At 42.8% G+C, this 23,336-nt stretch overlaps 2 protein-coding genes, 2 non-coding genes and 1 pseudogene across 4 annotated transcripts; 3 read left to right on the top strand and 2 right to left on the bottom strand.

Annotated features, from left to right (window-relative positions):
• The first annotated feature begins 2,273 nt into the window (after window positions 1-2,273).
• On the top strand, window positions 2,274-3,940 carry LOC127768200 (uncharacterized; annotated as a pseudogene).
• Window positions 3,941-5,594: 1,654 nt separating this feature from the next.
• On the bottom strand, window positions 5,595-6,402 carry LOC127768609 (uncharacterized). The gene has a single exon (XM_052294222.1). The coding sequence runs from the start codon at window positions 6,293-6,295 to the stop codon at window positions 5,831-5,833; it is 465 nt and encodes a 154-aa protein (XP_052150182.1). The 5' UTR covers window positions 6,296-6,402; the 3' UTR covers window positions 5,595-5,830.
• An 8,119-nt stretch (window positions 6,403-14,521) lies between these two features.
• On the top strand, window positions 14,522-14,620 carry LOC127769125 (small nucleolar RNA snoR126). Its single transcript, XR_008016693.1, has one exon. It is a non-coding gene; the product is annotated as a small nucleolar RNA snoR126 (small nucleolar RNA).
• A 150-nt stretch (window positions 14,621-14,770) lies between these two features.
• On the top strand, window positions 14,771-14,868 carry LOC127769126 (small nucleolar RNA snoR126). The gene has a single exon (XR_008016694.1). It is a non-coding gene; the product is annotated as a small nucleolar RNA snoR126 (small nucleolar RNA).
• A 368-nt stretch (window positions 14,869-15,236) lies between these two features.
• Window positions 15,237-18,059, bottom strand: LOC127768166 (growth-regulating factor 9). Its single transcript, XM_052293701.1, has 4 exons — window positions 17,843-18,059; window positions 17,202-17,390; window positions 16,459-16,774; window positions 15,237-16,162 (listed from the first exon to the last, which is right to left on the bottom strand). The coding sequence occupies exons 1-4, from the start codon at window positions 18,057-18,059 to the stop codon at window positions 15,604-15,606; spliced, it is 1,281 nt and encodes a 426-aa protein (XP_052149661.1). The 3' UTR covers window positions 15,237-15,603.
• Between the last annotated feature and the right edge of the window lie 5,277 nt (window positions 18,060-23,336).

Raw genomic sequence — 23,336 nt, 5'->3', positions numbered from 1 at the left:
TCGAACAGAAGCCGTCGAGTTGTCTCTACATCTAAGTGGTTATCAAACCTAAAAAATCTACCAAATTTTGAAAAGGTTCTAAACTAAACACATTTAAGCCCGAAATGTGCCAATATTTGATAGCGTTCAAAGTGTCAACAAATAAACCAGCCCGAAAAAAATATTTTCACTACGTAAGAGTCCAGAGTGAGGCTCTCCGTCAGTGAGTTCAATTTTGGTCCCTAATCTGTTCTATACTGTATTTCCAATCACCAGAAAATAAATATCTTATGGAAGTATTAGTATCAGGACAGGCAAACTCGAACAATTTTGTTATATATTTGTCAACAAATTTTCTCCTAAAAATTTGACAGATGTAATTACAGTACAATCATAGTGTAGTTACACTGTAACTTGCATGTAATTACACTGTAACTATAATGTAACTTGCATGTAACTTTAAAAAATCTCTCCGTAACATCTTATTTCAGTAAAATGGAGGTCGTGGGACAAATTCTTTCACATGTGTGTGCTACGATTTTTTTCCTCACCAGAATAAATCTTGTAATAGATCTAACGATTCAAAATTACGTGAAACTTACGTACAAGTTACACTGTAGTTATATGCAAGTTACAGTGTAATTACATATAAGCTACAGTGTAATTACACTACGATTGTATTATAATTACATCTGTTAAATTATTAGGAGAAAATTTATCGGGGTGGTCCCAATACGAATATGGATCCTCTCTCTCTTTCTCTCTACGTCGTGAACCAGTAGATGGGCTGGCGCGAATAGGCCTTTCAGCACGAAAGAACATACGGCCCAGAACACCGTGAGCCCATGATGAGTCCTGCGCGGAAGTGAGGGAGCGGGCTGAATCCGGGAGAAGCCCACCGTGCACCAGTCGACACGGCCCTGGTCTAAATGGGCTAAATCACGGGCAGATGCATCTCTACATATTTAAAAGGAGGAATAAATTCACTTAGGACCCTCGTCTTTGACGTTAAGTTTGACTCACGTCCTGAAACCACAATATAAAATATTACATCTGAGGTCCCTTAACTTGTCAACGAATCTGATTTTCGTCCCTCAACCGAAAAACCAGACGTAACGGGTCCCTCAACTATCAATACCGGTGCAGATTACATCCCTCAGCAGTTTTGAGAGTGGTTTTGGCTGACGTGGTGCCTACATGGCTAATTTGACTCAGTCTTTATCTGACGTGGCATTGACGTGGCGCTTACGTGGCAATTCGATCCGGAAAAATAATAAAACCGGTAGGACCCACATGTCAGTTTCACACACAAATTAATAAAAAGAGAGAATCCACTCAGTACCATTGAGTTTTCTTCACTTCTACAATCTACCACTGACTTTGTTAAGTTGAATAATATGCCATTGTGTTTTCTTGAACCTCTAGTGCGTGCCATCGCTGTCCATGAGCCGTTAGTTGGCACCCGTTTGATGCAGTGAAAATTTTTTTAATGACTAAAATACCCTTTGACTAACATACACTGACACTTCTTGACTGAAAACCCTAGACGTGCACCCAAAACGATTTGCTCAGTATAAGGCTGCGCCGACTCCCATCGATGGAACGCCAGCCGCCCAAGTCCCCGACGCGTGGCCGAACGCCCGGCTCCCCATCGACGACACGCAATCGAGCGCAGGGCTCCTCATCGATGCGCGGCGGCGGTCGGTCGCTGGGCTCCCCATTGACGCGCGGCCGGGCACAGGGCTTCCCATTGACGCATAGCGCATACTCCAGCACCGCCACGGCCGCGTACGGCTGTTTCAATGTACCTGCGGATGGATTAGCTCGCCGAGTTTTCTGGATAACGGGAATAATCCATTTTAATAGCTCGATCGTTTCTACCTCCGGACTCCGGTGTATGCGACCGCGTCGCAATACGGTCCTGCGTCATCCTTCCGTCACCAGTTTCTTGCCGATGAGGAAGTGACATCACGCGTATATATATATATACGCTCCCGATATACGTGGCCGTATATATATACGCCGGGATATAGTAGGTGACCAACGTACGCAACTGCTGGCCATCGGCCCATATGCATGCAGCCCACACGAGCTGCTTGTATGTTTCTTTCTCCCTTGACAAAAAAAAACCATGTATAATGAGTTAGGGGCAAATATGTCTTTTTACAGCTGACGGCGATGACACACAGTAGAGGTTCAAGAAAACACGATGGTATATTATTCAACTTGACAAAGTTAGTGGTAGATTGTACAAGTGGGGAAAACTCAGTGGTACTGAGTAGATTATCTCTAATAAAAAATGGTGACCCCCACATATCATGCTCACCCCTCTCTTCTTCCTCCTCTCTCCCCAATCCCCATCTCTCCTCTCTTCGTCTCTCTCCTCTGCTCTCTCCAGGCGACGGAGAGGTAGCGGCACGTGGCGGCCAGCGGCCGGCGGGAGAGGAGGAAGCGGTGCGCAGCGGCGGAGGCACGGCTCTGGCGGTTGTGGGCGGAAGAGGAATCGGCGACGAGAGGTGGCTTTGGCTGCGGCGGCCGCGGTCGCTGCATGTGCTCGACCCCTTCGCGGCCGCTGCCGCGGCCGCCGCTGCCGAGGCTCCGTCCGGGGAGGCCGCCATCGCCGCGGTCGGAGCGGCGGCGGAGGAGGCAACCCCGACGCTGATCGACGATTCCCCTCAGCAAGCTCAACAACCACCTTGATAAGATGCTGAAGTAAGATTTCTTATGTTATGGCAAAAACTGAAAATTGATTCCACAACGCTTGATGCATTCCTAAAAAAATGTTTGAATTTTCTGTTGTTGAAATCGATCATATTTTTAATAAATTTTTGGTTCTGGTATGTTATGTTTCTTTTGAACAGAGACATGGAGGAATCATGGCTGGGGCCATGGAAATGCCTTCTCTTGGGGTACGAATGTACGATTTAACTGACCAACACATTGAGGCAGCTCTGACAAACCTGATTGCTGGTCTGGAATCAGAATACAAATTTGAAGTAAATTCAGTGCTCATCAAGGTCATCCTTGGTGTTGCTATGTCAGTGGATGAAGTGCAGGACTGTGTTTCTCAACTTATATCGTGTAAAGGCTATTTTGGCCGAGGAGGGTGTTGTGGGAAAGACAGACTTAGAGCCTTCTCTTCTTGCTGTATTGAGTCTGAAGCTCTGGAGACAGTCGAATGCTTAACAAAAAGTACAGTGAATGAGCTGAGTGAACCAGTTGATAGAGATCCAGTCATTTTTGTTCTCGAGGAACCTGCTGCGGCCACGGCCACGACCACGATGACACTTACGCTCCCGAGATACCGCCACGTAGCAAGCCCTCCGCCCCCAGTCCACGCCGGGGTCGCGGGCTTGGGCGACGAGCAGCAATTGGAGTAGCTGGCGAGGGTGCTCTCCTCGCTGGGTACAAACGAGATGGCCTTCGCGGCGCCGCTCCTCGCCAACTCAGCGTTGCTCGCGGCGTGGCCAGGGTCGATCACCGTCTTCGCGGCTCCCGACGTCTTCCTCCGCTCCTCTTGCACCATGTGCTCGCGCTGCCATGTCCTACCGGAGCACATCGCCCTAGGAGAGAGGAGGAAGAACTGGAAGGGTGAGTTCTACTGACATGTGGGTCCACGTGGGTCCCTCATTTTTATTATTTATGTGTGAGACTGACATGTGGGTCCCATGGGTTTTATTATTTTTCCGGATCGAATTGCCACGTAAGCGCCACGTCAATGCCACATCAGATGAAGACCGAGTTAAATTAGCCACGTAGGTGCCACGTCAGCCAAAACCACTCTCAAAACCACCGAGGGATCTAATCTGCACCGGTTTTGATAGTTGAGGGACCCATTGTGTCTGGTTTTTCGGATAAGGGACGAAAATCGGATTCGTTGAAAAGTTAAGGGACCTCAGACGAACTTATTCCTATTTCAAAGGAGGAATAAATTCACTTAGGACCCTCGTCTTTGACGTTAAGTTTGACTCACGTCCTGAAACCACAATATAAAATATTACACATTCCTCAAATTTCAAAACATGTGTAAGTTAGGTTCCAAAATGGTTTGGATGTCAGTTTTAGCTAATGTGGCACTTACGTACGTCGCTTGTTTGACTTAGTTCTTGTCTTATGTGGCGTTGATACAATAGTAGAAGCAAAATAAGAATATTTAAAAAATTAAATAAAATATGTGGGACCATATGTTAGTCAAATAAAAAGATAAAGAAATACTAGGATGCACATGTAAGTAGGTCCCATCCTCCACCTCACCCTCCTCTCTATCTTTTTCGGCCGATGACGCATCCTTCCACTTCTCCTTTTCACTCCTGACATTTCCTCCTCCCTCCTTGAGATCGCTCGGTGGTTGGACACGGCTGCTGCATCCGTCGATCATGGAGGTCGAGCACCAACGATGGTTGTTCCCCTGCTAGGGACGAACTCAATGACGACACAACTGCTAGGGACGAGGGTCTCGAAGACGATGTTGTCCTACTTGGCAGTGGTGTCTGTGACCTTGTCAAGGCCTAGGATGTCCATCTGCTTGTTTCTCCTGGCGGCGGTTAGACCGTCCTTAGCCGTCTACCCTAGCACGAGGTTTACGCCCAACTATATCGTGGTTCTGGATTTCTCGGTAGGAACCGATGGTTTAGGGCAGGTTACAAAAATTCCATATCGGTTCTATCAAAAACCAATTACAATATTATTTCGCCAATTTTTTTTGATGTTTTTCAACTTTTTGTGAATTTGGCAATATTCGTACACATTTGACTAATTTTTATTAAGAACGAATAATTAAGGATCAAAATTTCGGAAATTTTAACCATGTCGATACCCTCGATAGAAATGGTGGAAACAGAAGATTGAACCCATGTTTAGGGTTGTTTCTTTAGGCGATTTGGCGAGCAAGGCAACATCCTGTTGCTCGCCGGTGTTGGATCTGACCGTGAGGAGGCAAAATATTGGTTGTTGAGAAGGGCCAGCTCGGCCTCACAGTCGATTTGTTTGCCTTGGGTTGAGGCTGCGGTGGCGATTGCTGAGACGCTTCTTGATTTGAGCTCATTCTTGAGTTTTTGCGTGGTGATGCTTTAATAATTTAATCCGTCGCCATTCAATTCTTCCGTATCTTTTTTTTTCCCTAAATCCGCGTTCTTACTGTCGTGGTTCTCTTGTGCTGTTTGAGATGATCAGCACCGCCTTAAACGACCGTTGCAGGCTTGTTGCATCAAGATTTGCTCATCTCGTTGTACGCAAAGTGCTTAAAATGTGGGCACCCTCACCCTATATAAACACACACATACACATAAGTATTAAAAAAACATATATATATAAAACTAAAGTGAGAAAAATTAAACTTGCAACCACTTCTCAAGCCTTTCGTGCAACATCGACTACTACTACTATTAGACTATGTTCTTTTCTCCAACAAAAGTTGGATAAGCTTCTAGATACTCGTGGCACGCTTTTCAAACTGCTAAACAGTGTGTTTCATGCGAAAACTTTCTATATGAAAGTCGTTCTAAAATACTCCATATCAGATTAATCCATTTTTCAAGTTTGTAATAATTAAAACTCAATTAATCACATGTTATTACCATCTCGTTTTGCGTGAAACATTTAATTTTTATCTTTATCTTTATATTTATCTTCAGAAGATTTAAACACCACCTTAGTATTTGGTGATTCACCAAAAGGATAAGAAAACAAGAGAGATTTTATAGCAGGTGAAGTCTTTGGTGATCGATTCACGAGCATACGAACATAACGAGCTTTAATTTGTTCCGGTCAAAAAAAGTAAAAATAAAACGGTAATACTTTAATCTATTTACAGTAAACCATAAGGCCAGAAAAATGGCGTGATCAACTTGATTCAATCGTCGTTCAGGGCTTGAGGAGGCATCGTCTTAGCCAGCCTCACCACGCTCTGCACCACACCGCCGGGCCCCTTGCACGACAGCCCGAGCCCGAGCCCGGACCCAAGCCCAAGCCCAAGCCCGAGCCCGAGCAGCTTGCTCCCGCCCTTGGGCGCCCCCCTGTTCCCGCGCTCGGTGCACGCCAGGAACGCCGCGAGGAACGGGTCCTCCTCCGGCCGCACGGCGGCGCCGCCGCCGCCGCCTCGCCGGCCGCCCCGACCCGCCGCCCCCGGCGGCGGACGCACTCGTATCCTGTGCGGCACCGCCTCCTTCTTCGCCGGCGGCAGCTTCTCGGCTTCTCCCGCCGCCGTCGTGGCGGTGCCCTGCAGCAGCTTCGACACCCCCGGCTCGTGCTCCCACGCGAACGCCACCGCGCCGCCGCTCGCCGGCGCCGGCGCCGCCACTGCTCCCGCCGGCTTCATCTCACACGTACTCTCCGGGCTCTACCTAGCTAGAGATCTCAACCAGCTTATATATAATTGTGGATGGTTTTTGGAGACGGTGGTCAGAGCTAGCAGCCTAGCATGCATCTTTGTTATTCTTGCTTCAGTTTTTATAGCAGCAGCAGCAGCAGCAGCAGCAGATAAATCGATGGGGATGTCAGGTTGGGCAAAGGTAAGGGGGATCGTCGTTTGATCGCTCATCGCTGACGTGGACATGTAACAATGGTGGCTTAGGGCTATTTCTTTTCTCCAACTCTCGGCTTCCTCATTTTTCGTTATTATATATTTTTTAAACTATTAAATGGTATATTTTTTACGAAAAAAATTAATATAAAAGTTGTTAAAAAATTAAATAAATACACTTTTCAATTTTATAATTACTAAAATATGCTAATGAGCTTTCTTATTTTGTGTGCGATAAAAGTTTCTCTCTAAATATGGATATCGGACGCAGCCTTAGTTTGAGCTTGACCATCATCTCTTCTCTCTTCTTCTCTCTCACCTTGTCGTCAGTATTTTCCTTTGAGCATGGCAGCTGGAACGGACACACGCAAGCCCGGCCGGCAGCTAACTGCAAGTGGTTGCGATGCAGCTTCGTATCGTCGACGTATGAGTTTTTTTTTCTCTCCGTGTACAGATACAGTCGATGGAATCTGTTTCGGATCATATCGTCATCATGTAGCTGGTAAATTTCTTTGTCATCGATCGACGACCCCTGCCTTGATTAACGGATGAATGAATTTAATTGTTTCCTAATTCCTATTTGTTACTACGTATAGGAGTGAATTTCACTTTGAGCACTGGTGTTTTTCTTTGTACCATAATTTAACCATTTTTTTAAAAAAAATTCGAACGAGATAGTCTTATACTCCCTCCGTCCCATAATATAGGGGATTTTGGTGGGGATATGATACATCTGTACTACGGATCTGGATAGAGAGCCTATTCATAGTTCTAAGATATGTCAAATCCCACCAAAATTCTTTATATTATAAGACGGAGGATGTATTTGTTTGTACTTTATACCACCCTAACTATTTCCTTAAGCATATGAATGACTTTGAGTAGACATGCTCCTACTTGTAAATAAACTCTCAAAGTCACAGTTGTATGTACACTACTCCTTTAATATTTGATAAATTAGATGTAGATAAAATTGAAGTGTTAATATTGGTCTAAAATGCTATAAAGATAAAATTATCTGTTTCAAAGTGAAAATATTGAGTAAAAAATATAAAAAAAACATTGATAATAAGTGGCGGACGTAGGATTTCAACAATGGAGCTACAGAGTTATAGACTACGGACTGTACGTAATACTAAGGAAACTACTTCCTTCGTTTCACAATGTAAGTCATTCTAGCATTTTCCACATTCATATTGATGTTAACGAATCTAGATAGATATATATGTCTAGATTCGTTAACATTAATATAAATTTAGAAAATGATAGAATGACTTACATTGTGAAACGGAAGGAGTACTTGGTATTCCAATGCAATTTAGAAAGCTTGGTAACAAAGACTGGAAGGTTATTGAACAAAGAATTGAGAAAAAAATTTAGTAGTTGGAAAGATAAGTATATGTCTGTTGGTGGTAGATTGGTGTTGATTAATTCTGTACTTTCAAGTTTACCTATGTTTATGATTTCCTTTTTTGAGATACCGAAAGGGGTGCTTCAAAAAATTAATTATTATAGATCTCATTTTTTTGGCAAGGAGATGATCATAAGAAAAAGTACGTACTTACTAGGTGGGATATCATTTGCCAGCCCAAAGATCAGAGTGGTTTAGGGGTTCATAATTTGGAAATACAAATAAATGTCTTTTGAGCAAATGGTTGTTTAAGTTAATTAATAAACAAGGGGTTTGGCAAGACTTATTGAGGAGGAAATATCTTCATAATAAGTCTATTACCTAAGTTGATAAGAAGCAAGGTGATTCTCATTTTTGGTCTGGTCTCATGAAAGCTAAGTGTACTTTCTTAAACATGGGTTCCTGGATTGTAAATAATGGAGAACAAACTAGATTTTGGGAAGATAAATGGTTAGGTAACTTAGCCTTTAAAGATAAGTATCCTTCTTTATATGCCATTGTCCGAAGGAAAGGTTTTTCAAGATCTGTTCAACTTAATGTTTCTTTTAGGAGAGCTTCAATTGGTCAGAATCTTATTTTTGACATGAGTTGTGTACTTCTATTGTACATATCCAGTTGAACCATTTTTCTGATTGTTTTAGATGGAACTTTAATCAGAATGGAAGGTTCTTGGTTAGGTCAATGTATCTTACTTTAATTAATAATGGCTATATTGAGAGAAATAAAATAATTTGGAATCTTAAGATGCCACTTAAGATTAAAATCTTCATATGGTACTTACTTAAAGGGATTGTATTAATCAAAGACAATTTAGCAAGACGGAATTGGAATGGGAGTTTAAGATGTTTTTTTTATGAAAAATGAGAATATTCAACATCTTTTCATGGATTGCCATTATGCTAAGTTTATATGGAGAGCAATGCAGTATTCTTTTGGTCTATACCCTTCTAGTAGTATATCACATTTTTTGATGGTTGGCTTTTAGGGGTGGACAAGAAAAGGAGTAAGCTTATACTTGTGGGAGCCTCTGCAATATGTTGGGTTCTGTGGTTGAGCAGGAATGATTTGGTTTTTGATAAATCACCATCTATTACATATATGCAGGTAATTTTCAGAGCAGCATATTGGTTCAGGTGTTGGGCTCAGCTACAAAGGTGTGATGAAGATGGCGAGTTAATGAAGGTTGCATGCCGTAGGCTTGAGACGACAGTTATGTAACTTTTTGCCAATTATGGTTGGAGATTCACAAATAGACTTCGATAACGTGTTCTCCTTATCTTAGATGGGTTTTTTTTTTATTTTAAGTATGTGTTCTCAATGTTTTGTTGAACTACACTCTTTTTTAGTGCAACTTTATAATAATTGATTGTAGCTCGTTTTGAGTAAAGGCCGAGATATTCTATTTTATTAGTAAAAAAAAAAGTGGTTCGAAGTGAAATTCACCTAATAAACTCCATCGACTGCGTCGTAATCCAAAACGAGGTAATAAAAAGGTGACTAAAATCAAATCCGTTTTTCTTCATATGCTGATAACTTTAGCGATATCTCTGTCGTGTTCGGCGTACGAGCTGCCGTGATGACCGATGAAATTAATGTGGTTAATGTGTCTAATACACATGGCAGGCATGCATGCAGCTTATTGCCTGCAGCCTCGCGGTCAAGTGTTTGCACACGTGAAGGTACATATGTTATCACGACATTGACGCTAGGCTACAGCACAGGAGTCAATACCCCAAAAACACACACATGAAGAAACTTGACAAGCTTTTGGTCACATTAATTAGTTAGAGTACAGACAAAACTGTCTAATACAGTGCTCGATCGATCGTCACAGGCCATGAAACAATGGAGAAGACACAGTGGTCAAATTAATGAAATGGAATTCCAATTGTCCCCTGGACTTATCTAGCTTCAGAATTTTTGCATCAGGAAGAACACAAATTGGCGATGGATGAACCGAACAGTTTGGCAAATTGTTTCTTCAGAGGTTGGCCGGGTTGAGAGCTGGAAGATTTGCTCTGCACAACAGGGACAGGTAGGCTGATTTATCGATCTGACAGTGACTTTGTTTGGCTAAGCTACCTAACCTAGCTTAGTTCGATTGCAACAAGTATTAGCAGTGGTAAAATTCAGATTTGTTTCCACGCATAACCTGACATATCCGGAAAAACTGGTCAGATATCGATCCAAGGGCACGCAGACAAATCTTTCGCTTTTATGATTCATGAATGCGTTTTTGCCCTGCAAGATCGGCCGGGGAAATCCCCCCACGGTGAGAAATCCAATCAGATTACCATTGTGTTTATTTCGATCAGGGGGCGACCTGATGGCGACTCGATTCTTTTGACAGTTCTGACGAAAGTTCAGGAATCCTCATCTCTACCACTTTCTACTACTTTAAAAGCGTAGTCGTTCTCCTTTCATCTCCTTCTCACCGTGCTCGGATGTCGTGTAACTATTGTAGGATCCAATACTTTCATCTTAGCCTACCCATCCAATCAATCTCCAATTATATTTGTATATAGCTTGTGTTTTATCTTTAATCCACCCATCCAACCAATCTCCACTCATATAGACTTGGACTAGGGGGTGAAATCGGTCACGAAAATTTCCGATCGACCGAGTGTCGTTTCCGTATATGGTGTACCGTTTCTGACCGTACCGTTTTTGGCTATTTTTAAATTTTGTTTTTTCACAATTCTTTCTGCATCGTATTAATGTCGATACCGAGTAGTTTAAATGATAAATATGGTCAATTACCGGCTGATTGAGCATCATTTCCGAAGAGATGCTACCGATTCCGATCGTTTCCGACCGTTTTAACCCCTAACTTGGACAAATTTTCTAAGGGGAAAAAGTCCACTTTGACTCCCTTAAAAATAGGCCGAATCTAATTCGTACCCCTCAACAAGAAAACCGGACAGGAACACTCCCTGAACTATTGAAACCAGCGCAATTTTACTCCCTGAGCGGTTTTGGATGGTAGTTTTGCTGATGTGGAGCTGACGTGGCAGGGTTGACCGGGTCTTCATCCCATGTAGTGCTTGCGTAGCATTACAATTTACGAAAGAGTAAAGTCCATCACCGGTCCCTAAACTTGTACCGTTGTGTCATCCCGGTCCCTAAACTCGCAAATCGACCATTCAGGTCTTTAAACTTGTCCGACTGTGTCATTCTGGTCCCTAAACTTGCAGACCACTCATTTAGGTCGTCCAACTTGTTCAGTTGTGTTACCCCGGTCCCTAAACAGGACGGTCTAAGAACTTTATATCAAAAAATAATTCATAACTTTTTCATGTGAACTCTAATGAAGACAAACTTTATATCAAAATTGTAGCCCTCGATGCAACCTACAACTTTGTAGTTGAAAAGTTTTTGAATTAAAACTGTTTAGGGTCCCAAAATATTGTTGCATGTTTATAGATGTTGAAATTTTAATTTTAAAATTACATTTTGGGACAAAAAAATGACTTAAAATAAAAAAAAATTCAACTACAAAGTTGTAGATCACGTCGAGGGCTACAAGTTTAATATAAAGTTTGTCTTCATTAGAGTTCACATGAAAAAGTTATAAATTATTTTTAACTATGAAGTCTTTAGACCGTCATATTTGACCTAGATGATATTTAAATCCAAGTTTAGAGACCGGGGTGACACAACTAAACGAGTTGGAGGACCTAAACGAGTGATCTGCAAGTTTAGAAACCGGGATGACACAGTCGAACAAATTTAAGGGCCTGAACGGTCGATTTGCGAGTTTAGAGACAGGGATGACACAGCGGTACAAGTTTAAAGACCGGTGATAGACTTTACTCTTTTAAGAAATATATGTGGGACCCATTATCATTTACACAAAATATTATGGGCCCTACTGACATATGGTCGTCCTCTGTCTTCAACTCTTCTTCCTCCTCCCTCTCTCTCTCTCTCTCCCTCTTATCTTTCTCATTTCTTTTCCCCTTCGACCGTGGCGGTAGTGAGCGGGACGACGGGTGTTGGAGCGGCAGCGCTGGCAAGCGGGCGAAGGCTGGAGCAGCAGCGGCGCTGGCGAGCGGGCGAATGCTCCAGCGGCGTGGAGCGGGGTGTCCCTTGTACAGCCTCCCTGCAGCTGAAATGAGCCGCGATGATTGCTCACGCTGAAATGCACACGCAAACTCCCATTCTACGAATGCACGCGTCCATCTCCTTCGTGCCTCACCGTGTTGGGCTTGCCGTTGGGCGTTGGGAGTCCACAGAGCTGGATGTGTCGTTGGCGAACGAGCACGTCCGCGCCGACAACCTGAGGTGATGCTCCGGGATGCGTACACGCACTTGGCGGCGGACAGCGTGTCGTGCTCTTGGGATTTTGGGAGCTCTTCATGAGCCGCGATGATGCGCACCTCGTCGACGCCGAGGGAGACGAGAGGTCAACGATGGAGTCTTTTACCTCTATGCCATTAAAAAATTTGTTGCTTACCTGTGTGTCAAAAAAAAATTTAGAGTCACCTGTATACCATAAGGCTAACTTTCGTTGACCCGTGTGCCATTCCATCCATCTTCTGTTAGAACTTAACGGTTCCATATCTCTGACATGTGAGACCCATGTATGAAAATAACTAATTTGCCCCTGCTCTATTTTCAGCTCTATACTCTCACTCTCTCTTCTCCTGCTCTCTCCCCGTTTTTGCCGCACGCCAGCCGCACCCTAACCCTAGCCGCACGCTGCTGCCGCCGCCTGGCCTCGCCGTAGCCATCACCACCGCCTAGCCTCGCCGGCGCCCTGTTGGCCCGTCGCCCCGCGCCCAGGCTGGCGCGGCCTTGCGCCCTCGCCCCCAGGGCGGCGCCCCCTGCCTCCAAGCCGTCTCCAGGCCAGCTCCCGCCCCCCGTCTAATTTTTTCCCTATTTTTTCCATCATTTTCTAATTTATCCCACATTTTCCTAAATTTTCCTGGATTTTTAAACATTTTTAAAACTTATTCTCACTTTTTCTGGTTTTTACCTTTTTTAAAAATTTATTTTCCATTTTTTTATTTTTAACGCCTTTTCTAAATTATTTTTCACTTTTCTGATTTTTTAAACCCATTATTGTACACAAGGGCAAAACTGTCTTTACACAGCCCCTAACACCTCTGTTATGTCTCCATCCATCCAAAATGGCACACGGATCAACGAAAATTAAGCTCATGACATATAAGTAACTTTAAATTTTTTTTCTGACACACAGATAAGCAGCAATTTTCTTAATGGTATAGGGGTAAAAGACTCTCAACGAGGGCGGCCGCTGCCTGCTCCAGCTCAAGCGAGATTGTCTTACCCGCACGCACGGCCACGCCGAGGACAGCAGTGAGTTCAAGTTTCAAGGACTCCACGGCACGTACCACGTCGACTTCGTCACGCCCACCAGCAAGATCTCTCCCGGGAGTTCACGGGACAGCCTCCATGCTCCTCGGCTCCTCGCCGTGACGACGGGGTCCCCAGCGCGTCAGCCGTGGTCATGCTAGGCCTCGACGGCCTGGGCATCGAAGTGCTCTACCTCAAGTTACTGCACGACGACGATGGCTTGGGGAGTTCGCGGCGGCCGACGACGTGCTCTGGCGCGGGCCCGGGTGCGTGCAACAATTCTAGGTGGAGTGCACGGAGCAGTGTCCGCCACGTGGCCGGTACCGGTATGCCGCTGCCGCTCCGGCTGAAGGGGAAAAGAAAAGAGAGAGATAAGGGAGAGAGAGGGAGGAGGAAGAAGGGTTAGAGAGACAGAGGATGACATGTGGGTCCATATGTTAGTGTGGCCTATAATATTTTTTTAATAATAATGGGTCCCACATATATTTTTTAAGTTTTAATGCCACGTAAGCGTCATATGGGACAAAGACCGGGTCAACCCTACCATGTGAGCGCTACGTCAGCAAAACCACTATCCAAAACCGCTGAGGGAGTCAAGTTGCACTGATTTCAATAGTTCGGGGAGTTTTCCTGTCCGGTTTTGTTGTTGAGTGGTACGAATTAGATTCAGCCTATTTTTTAAGGGAGTCAAAGTAGACTTTTTCCTTTCTAAGGCAAGCAAAAATGGCGAGATTGGGTTCCTGTGGGCCTCAGTAATGGGCCGTGGCCCACTATCAGGACTAACGAGGTTGGCCCGGCCAGCAGATCCCCGCGTCGAATCCCAGGAATGGACGGCCGAGATCTCATCTCCCACAAGCCCTAACCCTAACGAAGTACTAGCAGTATTAACAAGCGGCGAGCGCTCGAGCTGGGTGCGCGAGCGGTTGGCGGCGACGGCCGGCGGCCGGCGGCGAGGTCGAGCGAGGAGGCGGGCCGGCGAGGCGCGCGGTACTTTGTGCCTCGAAACGAGTGGGCCTTTATTTTTTTTTTGGTTCTGTTTCGGCTCGTCGCGGATTTCGCACGGTTTGCTTCGTTCTCGGTGATTTTCTTGAAGCGTCGTCTTCTCCAATCGATCGCTTCCTGTAGCTTCTCCACCCTTCTTCTGTGGTGGATACAGATTTGTTCTTGGAAGCGGCTGGGATTTCGGTTAACGATGCCATTGGTTTCTATTCTAACATATGCTTTCTCTTGTCTCTTGTGTCTCTTGTGTGTTCAGATTGGGCTTGTTGGTGTCGGATTTGATTGTGGTTTCGTGGCTGTGATGACAAACAAACCTCGTTTCTCGATGCTGAGACTTGATTTGTTCAAGGACCAGAACTGTGCTGACCTTAATTTGTGCGTGTCTGAGCCACCCCAAACACACCATGTCCGAATCGATTTCTGCGAAAGTTAGTATGTCTGCACGATGCCACTCGATGCTACTACTAGTATTTAGGTGTCTTTATTAGCTTTTTCCTCTTCTATGTTTATTGGCTGTTTCTTGCATTTGCGTTGTTGTAGTGTGGCTGTGAGGACTAACTACTTTGTTTCTCGATGCTGACTTGATTCAATCAATCAAGGACCAAAAAAATTTGATGACCTTTGTGCGTGTCTGAGTCACTGCAACTCAGTTTTTTCAGTCTTCGCTTGTGTGAAGATATCATCTTGCCTTCCGTGTTTTGAGCCTGAACGATAAAGAAGAGATGTTTCTTGGTGCTGATTCGACTCATTTTAGGATGGAATTTTGACGAGGCTCATGCGTGTCTGAAGTCTGAACCATTGTAAAACTTGGATGTAGTTGTTGTTTTAGGTGTCTGAAGTCTGAACCATTGTAAAACTTGGATGTAGTAGTTGTTTTTTTTCCTAAAAAAAAGAGAACTTTTTTCTCTCGTTTTTTCTCTGCTGTATTTGAATTTGTTCATTTTTTCCAGCTGTTGTACACTTGTACTTCATATTGGGATACTGAATGTTAGGTGCGATCAATGTAGTAGTGCTTGCATGTTTGACAAACTCATGGACATTAACTCAAGTTATCTAAAACATTGAGATCCTTGGAATAGTTATGCTGGAACTATTGCATGGAAATTTTACAACTCGCTATATGCTAGAAGCGAATCCCCGTAGTTCATTTTCCTCAATCAGCCCAGTAGATTTCTAGCTAATGGTATCTGATAAGGGGCAAATTGTTTTTTCAAGGATACAGCTGAATTCATAAGAACTGAAAATCGCAATTAGCTGGTATTACATTGCAGAAGCTTGAGAACAGAAAGAAGGGAATAACATGCATGGGTAACGCCAATACTAAAGCTATCCCATGGTGAGCTCATTAACGACTTGATCTCCATTTCCTGAAGATTCACATTGCATGATCCTCGAGGTTCAGTAACCAACCATATGGCCTTGCTTCTGGTTTCATGATTGAATCGTCAGGATTTTTGGAGTTTGTCAAGATCTCACCTAGAGGCCCACCTTGAGGCATCTCCCAAGAACTTGAGATGCTATCCTCTTGCATTTGTGCCATATTAGGTGCATGGCAGCTGACGCGTGGGTCCTCTTGCGAGGAATAGAAAGTTGATGGAACTGTCATGACATTGGAATCTTTGCTTTTCTGAAACTCCATTTTCTCGTCCTTAGGCAAGCTGAAATTCTGAAGGACTGACTGAAGGCATCCACGATCATGCATCTTGGTGAAAGGAATGCTTTTGTTGTTCTGCTGGTTGCTGCTCTCCCAAGGCTTCAACATGGTATTTGAAGAAATCGATTCACTGTCTCCTGCTGTATTGAACTTCTCCGGTTTGTTCTGTTGCTTCAACTGAGAGAACAGGGACAATGTTGGCTGTTGATTCGTTAAATTTAGCAGTGGGCCATTGTTTTCTTCAGCAGCTTTGTTTCCTTTCTCTTTGTTCGCCATTGTCCTGCAAATGTGTACAGGTCTTCAAATTAAATGATTATTACTTTCTATTAAAACTGAAATAATCTAGTTGTTTTCCTTTGTCCCTGACTATATTGCAGCATTTGTATTCCATTCTTTATAAGAGATTTTTTTCCACCAGAACCACAACGATTACCTTCTATCATGAAAATGTACCAGAAAATCTTAAACCATCAATAGGATATGCAAAAATGGTGGAAAAAAATACTGTGATTCAGTCTGTAGCACTAAAATACTTGCACGTAGAGAATATTAAACCAAGTTTAAGGATGTATTAACCTGTTCAAACTATCTGTCCAATAGCTGATACTGCCTGGCTTCATTTCATTAACTTTTGCCTTCTTGAAGCTGCCCTGCCCGACAGAAGATGGCAATGAGCCAGCACACGGTGTCTCTTTCACAGTCTTTCTACTTTGGTTTTCCACAGGCTTTCTTGAACGGTGGCGGTTTCTGTTGATGTGCCTCTCACAATACTTGTGGTCGGCCATGGCCTCCTTTGAACACCGCCATTTCTTGCCATCTGTTCGACGGCATCTTCCAGGTTCTGGGTCAGAGTCTGCATTTGGGAAGCCTTGATAGAGAGGCCTCCAGCTCACTGCAGTACAATAAGTATGTCATGTTTCCATTTGATTTACATATCACGTTGCCTTTTGTCATAATAAACCTGAACTGGTGAGAACTGAGAACGTAACATTGATACAGCTTGTATGCAGCTCCTTTTTGTTAATAACATGCTCACTTGTACACTCAGATTTGCAATATTCAGTTTGTGAAAGCAGTATTCTTTACATACACCTAACTGACACACATATTGGTGTATGTAATGTATGTATGTAACTTGATGATCGTACGTTTCAAGTTGATGTAAAATACTGCATTTCTATTTTGCTCATTTATACTTAACATGTGTTTCATGTATATGCAGTAACATAAGTAAACAGTTTTTTTTCTGTTCTACCCAGGATATGAAAATGTGAGTTTTCAGGTTTAAAGCATCAAGATATTTGGGTTTGAATACATACTTCTGTTAGCTGATGATCTGAAGCTTTTGCTGATTGAAATGAGCAGGCTGGAAGGTATAGGGGCCTTTGCATTGAGATACTTGTAAATGAGAGCCTGGTGCTCCAGCTCCATCCACTGTGAGGGAGTGAAAGGCCTCTTGGTCCTAGACAACAAGAACCTCTGCTCATTTTCCCTCCCAAAATCCAAACCTGGATAAGTCAAGGAAAAACATTTTAGTGTGGTCAATACTATATTCGAAAGAATCAAAAACCTTATCTTGAGATAGATATGGATATGGTTAAGGCATGCACCGGCCAGAGTCAAGACAAAAGTGTAAAGTTAAAATAAAGCAATGAAATGAAACAGCCTTAGGTTTGGGAAGGGGGCCCCAGGGTTTGTGCTCATCCCCATGACTCGTTCTGTAGCACTCATGAGAGCTCATCAAGTTCAATAAATGTATCACTTGATTTATCTTTTCTGACTTTTTTTCCCTCTCATTTGTGCAGGTGAACAGAAAAAAACACTGTCCATCATGAGTTGCAGAGAAATACACAGATCAATGGCCTTACATACATACATGCACACATGATCTTTGCTTCTAACCTATTGCAAGTTAATAACATGGAAGTGTGTATGTATGTGGTGATGAGCAAGGCCAGACCTGATGGCAATGTGTGAGCAGCCTTGGCGAATCTGAGCATCTTCTGTTCATCAAGAAAGGGGGAAGGGTATGATGCAGCAGCAGCCTGGGTGAAGCTACCAGCAGCAGCTCTCTTGATGAGGCTCAGATCACCCTCCTTGGTGGATGGCACTGTGAGTCCTTGCAAGCCCAACACCTCTCCAAGCTCCATGGCAGCAGCAGAGAAGTCAGCAAACATCTTGGAAGGACAGGAGGAGGGGAGAGGAGGAAGAAGAAGAAGAAGAGGAGGGGGTGAGCATTGCTGGGGACAGTCACAGTGAGGCTGAGGTTGAGAGTGAGGAGGGTGTAGTGTGTGCTTTCTAGTAGGAGGCAGGAAGTGTGTGGTGATATATTATGGGATGGTGGCTCTTTGGGAGACTAGAGGTAGGGCTAGGTGGTGGCCCTTAAATAGCAGGAGTCCTTTCATTCTTTTAGTGGAGTAACTTTTTTTGCTGTCATTTCTTTATTTTATTTTTATTTTATTGATTTTTTGGGCTCAATGTTTCTGTGAAGTGATACTGCTGGGTACTGATGGGGAGGAGTAATTGGTTCGTAAAAAGGTAGTAGTAGCAGCAGCATGTTTATTCTCTTCTTTTCTAATTAAGGTCTGGTTTAGTTTCAAACTTTTTATTCAAACTTTTAACTTTTCTATCACATCAAAACTTTCCTACACACAAATTTCTAACTTTTTCATCACATCGTTACAATTTCAATCAAATTTTTAATTTTGGTGTGAACTAAACATACTCTAATATATAAATTTTATCTTGGTTTTCATTGGGAAGTTTTTCAAACTGTTTAATGGTGTATTGCGGAAGTTGCTTCAATATATCAAATAGAATCATTTTTTATGTTATGATAATTGAAACTTAATTAAACGTACGCTAATGATTTTCTCATTCTGTGTGGATACTTAATCTCCATCCTTGTCGTACTCCCTTCGTCCTAAAAAAAGCTAACCTAGTATTAAATATGATGTTTTCTAGTATCTGTCCAGATTTATTGTACCAGGAAACATCTCATCCAATATTCGTTGTACTATGAAATATCTCATTCAATATTAGGTTGGCTTTTTGTGGGACGAAGGGAGTAGGTTTGAACACAAGCCTCAAGATCAAAATGTGATTGAGAGCAATGTATGTACTGTTCCACAAAAGCGGAGGGAGAGATTTTGCGGCCAAATTGATTGGGGGCAATTACGTGAGCTGTAGGGGCAAATCAATAACTACATGGCTGTACTGGCTGTACACATCGCTCAGAATTAACCCTCTATGCAGTACTACTACTACTACACTTCCAATAAGTGCAGTGCACCCTTGTGTTCTCTTGCAAGTAAATATGCTCGAAATGAATGGTCGAGCTTCATGTGATGGTCAGAGGCTCTTCTCTCTTGCTCCCTCCCTGAAGGAATTGTTTAGTTTTTATGTAGGAGTATTTATTTGTGTTTTTTTGAAGTCACACACACTTCACTGCTTTTGCCATGTCCCAGGACAGACAAATTTGATTATTCAATTTAGCAATATCTGTACTTCGCGCCAAGAAGAAGCTCAATATAACGCAGAGTTTCACTGTGCTCTAAGGTATACTCCTACGTCGCAAAGAAACTAAATTCAGTACAATTTTATTTTTTTGTGAACCATTATCTGTGTGTATAAAATAGTGTGATTCCGTGTTTTTTACCACAACACCAAGGATGGTAGGACGTCCAACCAAAGCGCTGTGCTCACCACAACACCAGCAGTGAGTGACTAGTGAGGCAGACAAGTAGCAGCAGAGCTAGTACCCCTGGCATCGACGCGATTGAGCCTCTCATCGTTTTCGTATTAATTTTTCAGTCGTAACTAAATTCTGAATTATAAAAACTTAAATTTTTTAGTTATTTCAACGTAGTTAGTTTTTAAACCGTTAGTGACACGCACATAAAAGTTCTACCCATAAATTTATTCCACAGCGATAGTGAGTTTGCTCTTTTTTATAATGCTTCCGTCCTAAAAAAACATTAACTTTTAGGGATAAGTCAAGATAAGCATTTGTCTAAAATTCATCCTCTATTTTATTTACTTATATTCAGTTTACTTTCTCCGTACCAAAATAAATAAACTTAGCACATAACGTGATATAAAGAATTTGAATAAACATGTAGCCACATTCTTTTCTTCAACTCCAAACTTCAACTTTTTCGTTTTTCGTTTTTCATTAGCATGCTTTTCAAACTGTTAAATAATACTTTTTCTCTCAAGAAGATGAGATCGAATATAGTCTCTCCGTTTCAGGTTATAAGATGTTTTGACTTTGGTCAAAGTCAAATAGCTTTAAGTTTGACTAAGCTTATAAACAAATATAGTAATATTTACATTACCAAATTAGTTTTATTAAATTAATAATAAAATATATTTTTATAATAAATTTATCTTGAGTCAAAAAATATTACTATTTTTTTTCTATAAACTTGGTCAAACTTAAAATAGTTTAACTTTAATCAAAGTCAAAACATCTTGTAACTCAAAACATAGGGAGTATTAGATTTTTATTTTAATTTTGAGATGGAGGAAATATGTGTGTTGTTGGATGGGGGGGACTCAGACTCTGCATCGCCAAGTACGGTAGGGCGTAGGCGAGGGGGCGCCCCCGGTGAGACGCGAAGAAGCTGATAGTCGGCTGGTGGCGCTGCGCGCGGTCACGAGGTTGAGATGACGCCTTTCATTCATTGCCGGCAGCCGCCCGTGCCGCCTCTCGCCATAATATGACTTCATTCATGCGCGTCCAAGCAACAAGATACTGCGACACCGTGCTACCACCACCACTACAGGCTCACATCACAGCAACATGCTGCTACTGGAGGTACGTAGTACCAAGCACACACATCTCTGATAGGATTTTATACTCTCTCTCTCTCTATCTCTCTGTGTTCTACCTGAGGTGTGGAGTGAGTGAGTGAGCGAGCAGCTGGCAAATCTGGCATGCATCATGTGAGTGGAAACAGGGGGGGTTTAATTGGGTCCCCGATCCCCACACTCAGATACGTAATCTACGTGTACGGGCTGCATTCTCCTCGCTCCAATGGGTGTGCGTCCGTGCTTGATGATGTTACTCATCAGGGGACCAACAACTGAAGAAAAGCTCACTACAGATTTTACAGGCCAAACTATCGTGCCGGAAATTGTGTGCGCCGGTATTTTGAACTACAGTTACGTTAAAGGAGTAAAATTTCAGAAAACTACGGATCTGTGCGCAGGAAGCCGACCTAATTCGATGTATTTGCGCAAAATATAAGGGCGGGATATAAAACTGCTAGTTGATATTATTCTACCTGTGTACTATAATAATTGTATTTTTAGAATTTGAATTAATTTGTTCTAAAAAATAGTTGTCACACCAGAGTAGTAATGATCTCATTAATAATTTCTTGTGCGAGACAGGGTTCACCGGCAGGTCCCAGCGCGATGTGCTTCCCATAGCGACAAACTTGTTTTTTTATTTAAAAAAAGAGCAAATTTTGTTCAAAATTTATCACTAAAAAATTCCAACATTTTGGTCTCCCAAAATGATGTCGCATGTATTCTGATATTGTTGACCATGGTATAGGGTGGTATTGTTAAAGAGACAATGTTGTCCAAGAGGAACAACCTATGTGTATATATGGATGCCGGGAGGATGCCAGCATGCACATGATTGCATCAAAGGCGGTATGCAAGTGGCTGCCGTACAATGCGTACCAAACACAAGGCAGACCAGTGGTTCACGTTCACCTTTTTTTCCTCCTCTCTTCCGTGCTAGTGTATGCGACCTGCTACAATGGCTCAGCATTCATTTTCTCTTGTGTTTTTACATCTTGCATGAGGCCTTCTTCCAATACGATTAGAACCTTCACATCTCCTTTAAAAATTATTTGAAGAAGAAAGAAATTGGCCATTGCGGTGAATCTCATACTTTCAATTCCTCGCATCACTTCAAGTGATGCGAATGTCCACCCATTTCATTCCATTTTAGCTACCAATCAGGTGACTAATATTTCTCCACTCCTAGCCTGTGGATGCTAATAATTTGACAATCAGAGAATCGTCTTTAACCTCCAGTAGGTAAATGGGATGGAGGAAAACTGTCAGCAGAAAATTTAATAATAAAAGTATCACCTATATCGACGGTGCCGTGTTACTGGCCAAATCCGTATGGATTAGGTTAATTATCGCGGTTGGGGCGAGAAGCGGAGGAGTGTCAGGTAGAGGTGGAGGCTTCATAGGGATGCCGTAGGATCGGAGGTGAAAGCCCAATGGTAGGTGGTAGTTGTAAAAGGGTGATGAGGTAGCAGTGGTGCCTCTCGGCCGCAGGACAAGAGAGGATGAGTACGGGATAGCGTTGGTGGTGGTTAGGATGATGGGTGTTGTTGTTCGGTGCAACGGAGACGTTGATAGAGATGCAACGCGAAGAATCTAGTCAGATTTGAACAAGAAGAGCTAATAAAATAAGGACGGCTGAGTAGGAGGAGGAGTGAGGGAGGGAGGCGACGGCTGGTAGGCCTCACCGACACCAACGAGGCACATTATTCGCTATTGACAGATATGAGAGATTGAGGCTAATATCCTTGTATGATTCTTGAAGTGATCTTATCTATCGAAAACATCAAAAATATATGACTAGGCCTGTTCAAAACTGAGTTTAAAATGAAGATTAAGTGCGCATGCAAAACGAGAAAATCATTAGCGTTTAATTATTTTAAACTTAAAAATAGATTTATTCAATATTTTAAAATAACTTCACATAAAAAAAATCATACAAAACACGTTATTTAGCGGTTTGAAAAACCTTCTTAATCGAGAAAAAAATATACATCTTAATGGAAAAAACTATATATATCAGGTGATTGTTGAACAGCTGGCCCTCTCCTCATAATTTTGTTCGCACGGTCAGTACGTTTTTTTTCAACGCTACAACACTGTATATATACGTGTTCTACGCTTGCCATGAATTTCTCCCAAGTTACTGTATAATTAAAGCATCACGAACAGTCCCATGTCATATACTCAACCGGGCCCCGTCAACAGTGAGCTCTATCCGTGGCGTTTGCCCCCACCGGACGACCGACCGGTCCCATACATAATCCACCCGTGCATTTAACTCTCTCTCTCTCTCTCTCTCAGTCGACTCACGCATACTCCTACAGCAGGTCAGCAGCAGAGTTAATCCAGGGAAAGCATCAAGCGAAAGCGGCAAAGCTGCCGTACGCCGAATGTTTTTTTCCGCCCACGCGCGCATGGAATTCTTTTTAATACTCTGTTTAGAGGAATCGTTCCGTATAATCCATTTAACTGTTTAGTAACGAGATCAATATGATGCTACAGAAAGAAAATCAAATTCATACTGTATCATCTTAGAATAAGTTTAATTTCCGTCTCTCCTATTTATCTAAAAAATAAGTCCATTTTCTAGAAATTATTGTGTTAAAGTCTATGAAAGTAGATGACATTGGAAATTAATA

This window comes from Oryza glaberrima, chromosome 3, assembly GCF_000147395.1.
Source record: "Oryza glaberrima chromosome 3, OglaRS2, whole genome shotgun sequence".
NCBI lineage: Eukaryota > Viridiplantae > Streptophyta > Magnoliopsida > Poales > Poaceae > Oryza > Oryza glaberrima.
Note: the sequence above shows the minus strand (reverse complement) of the source record. Positions and strands in the feature narration are given on the sequence as shown.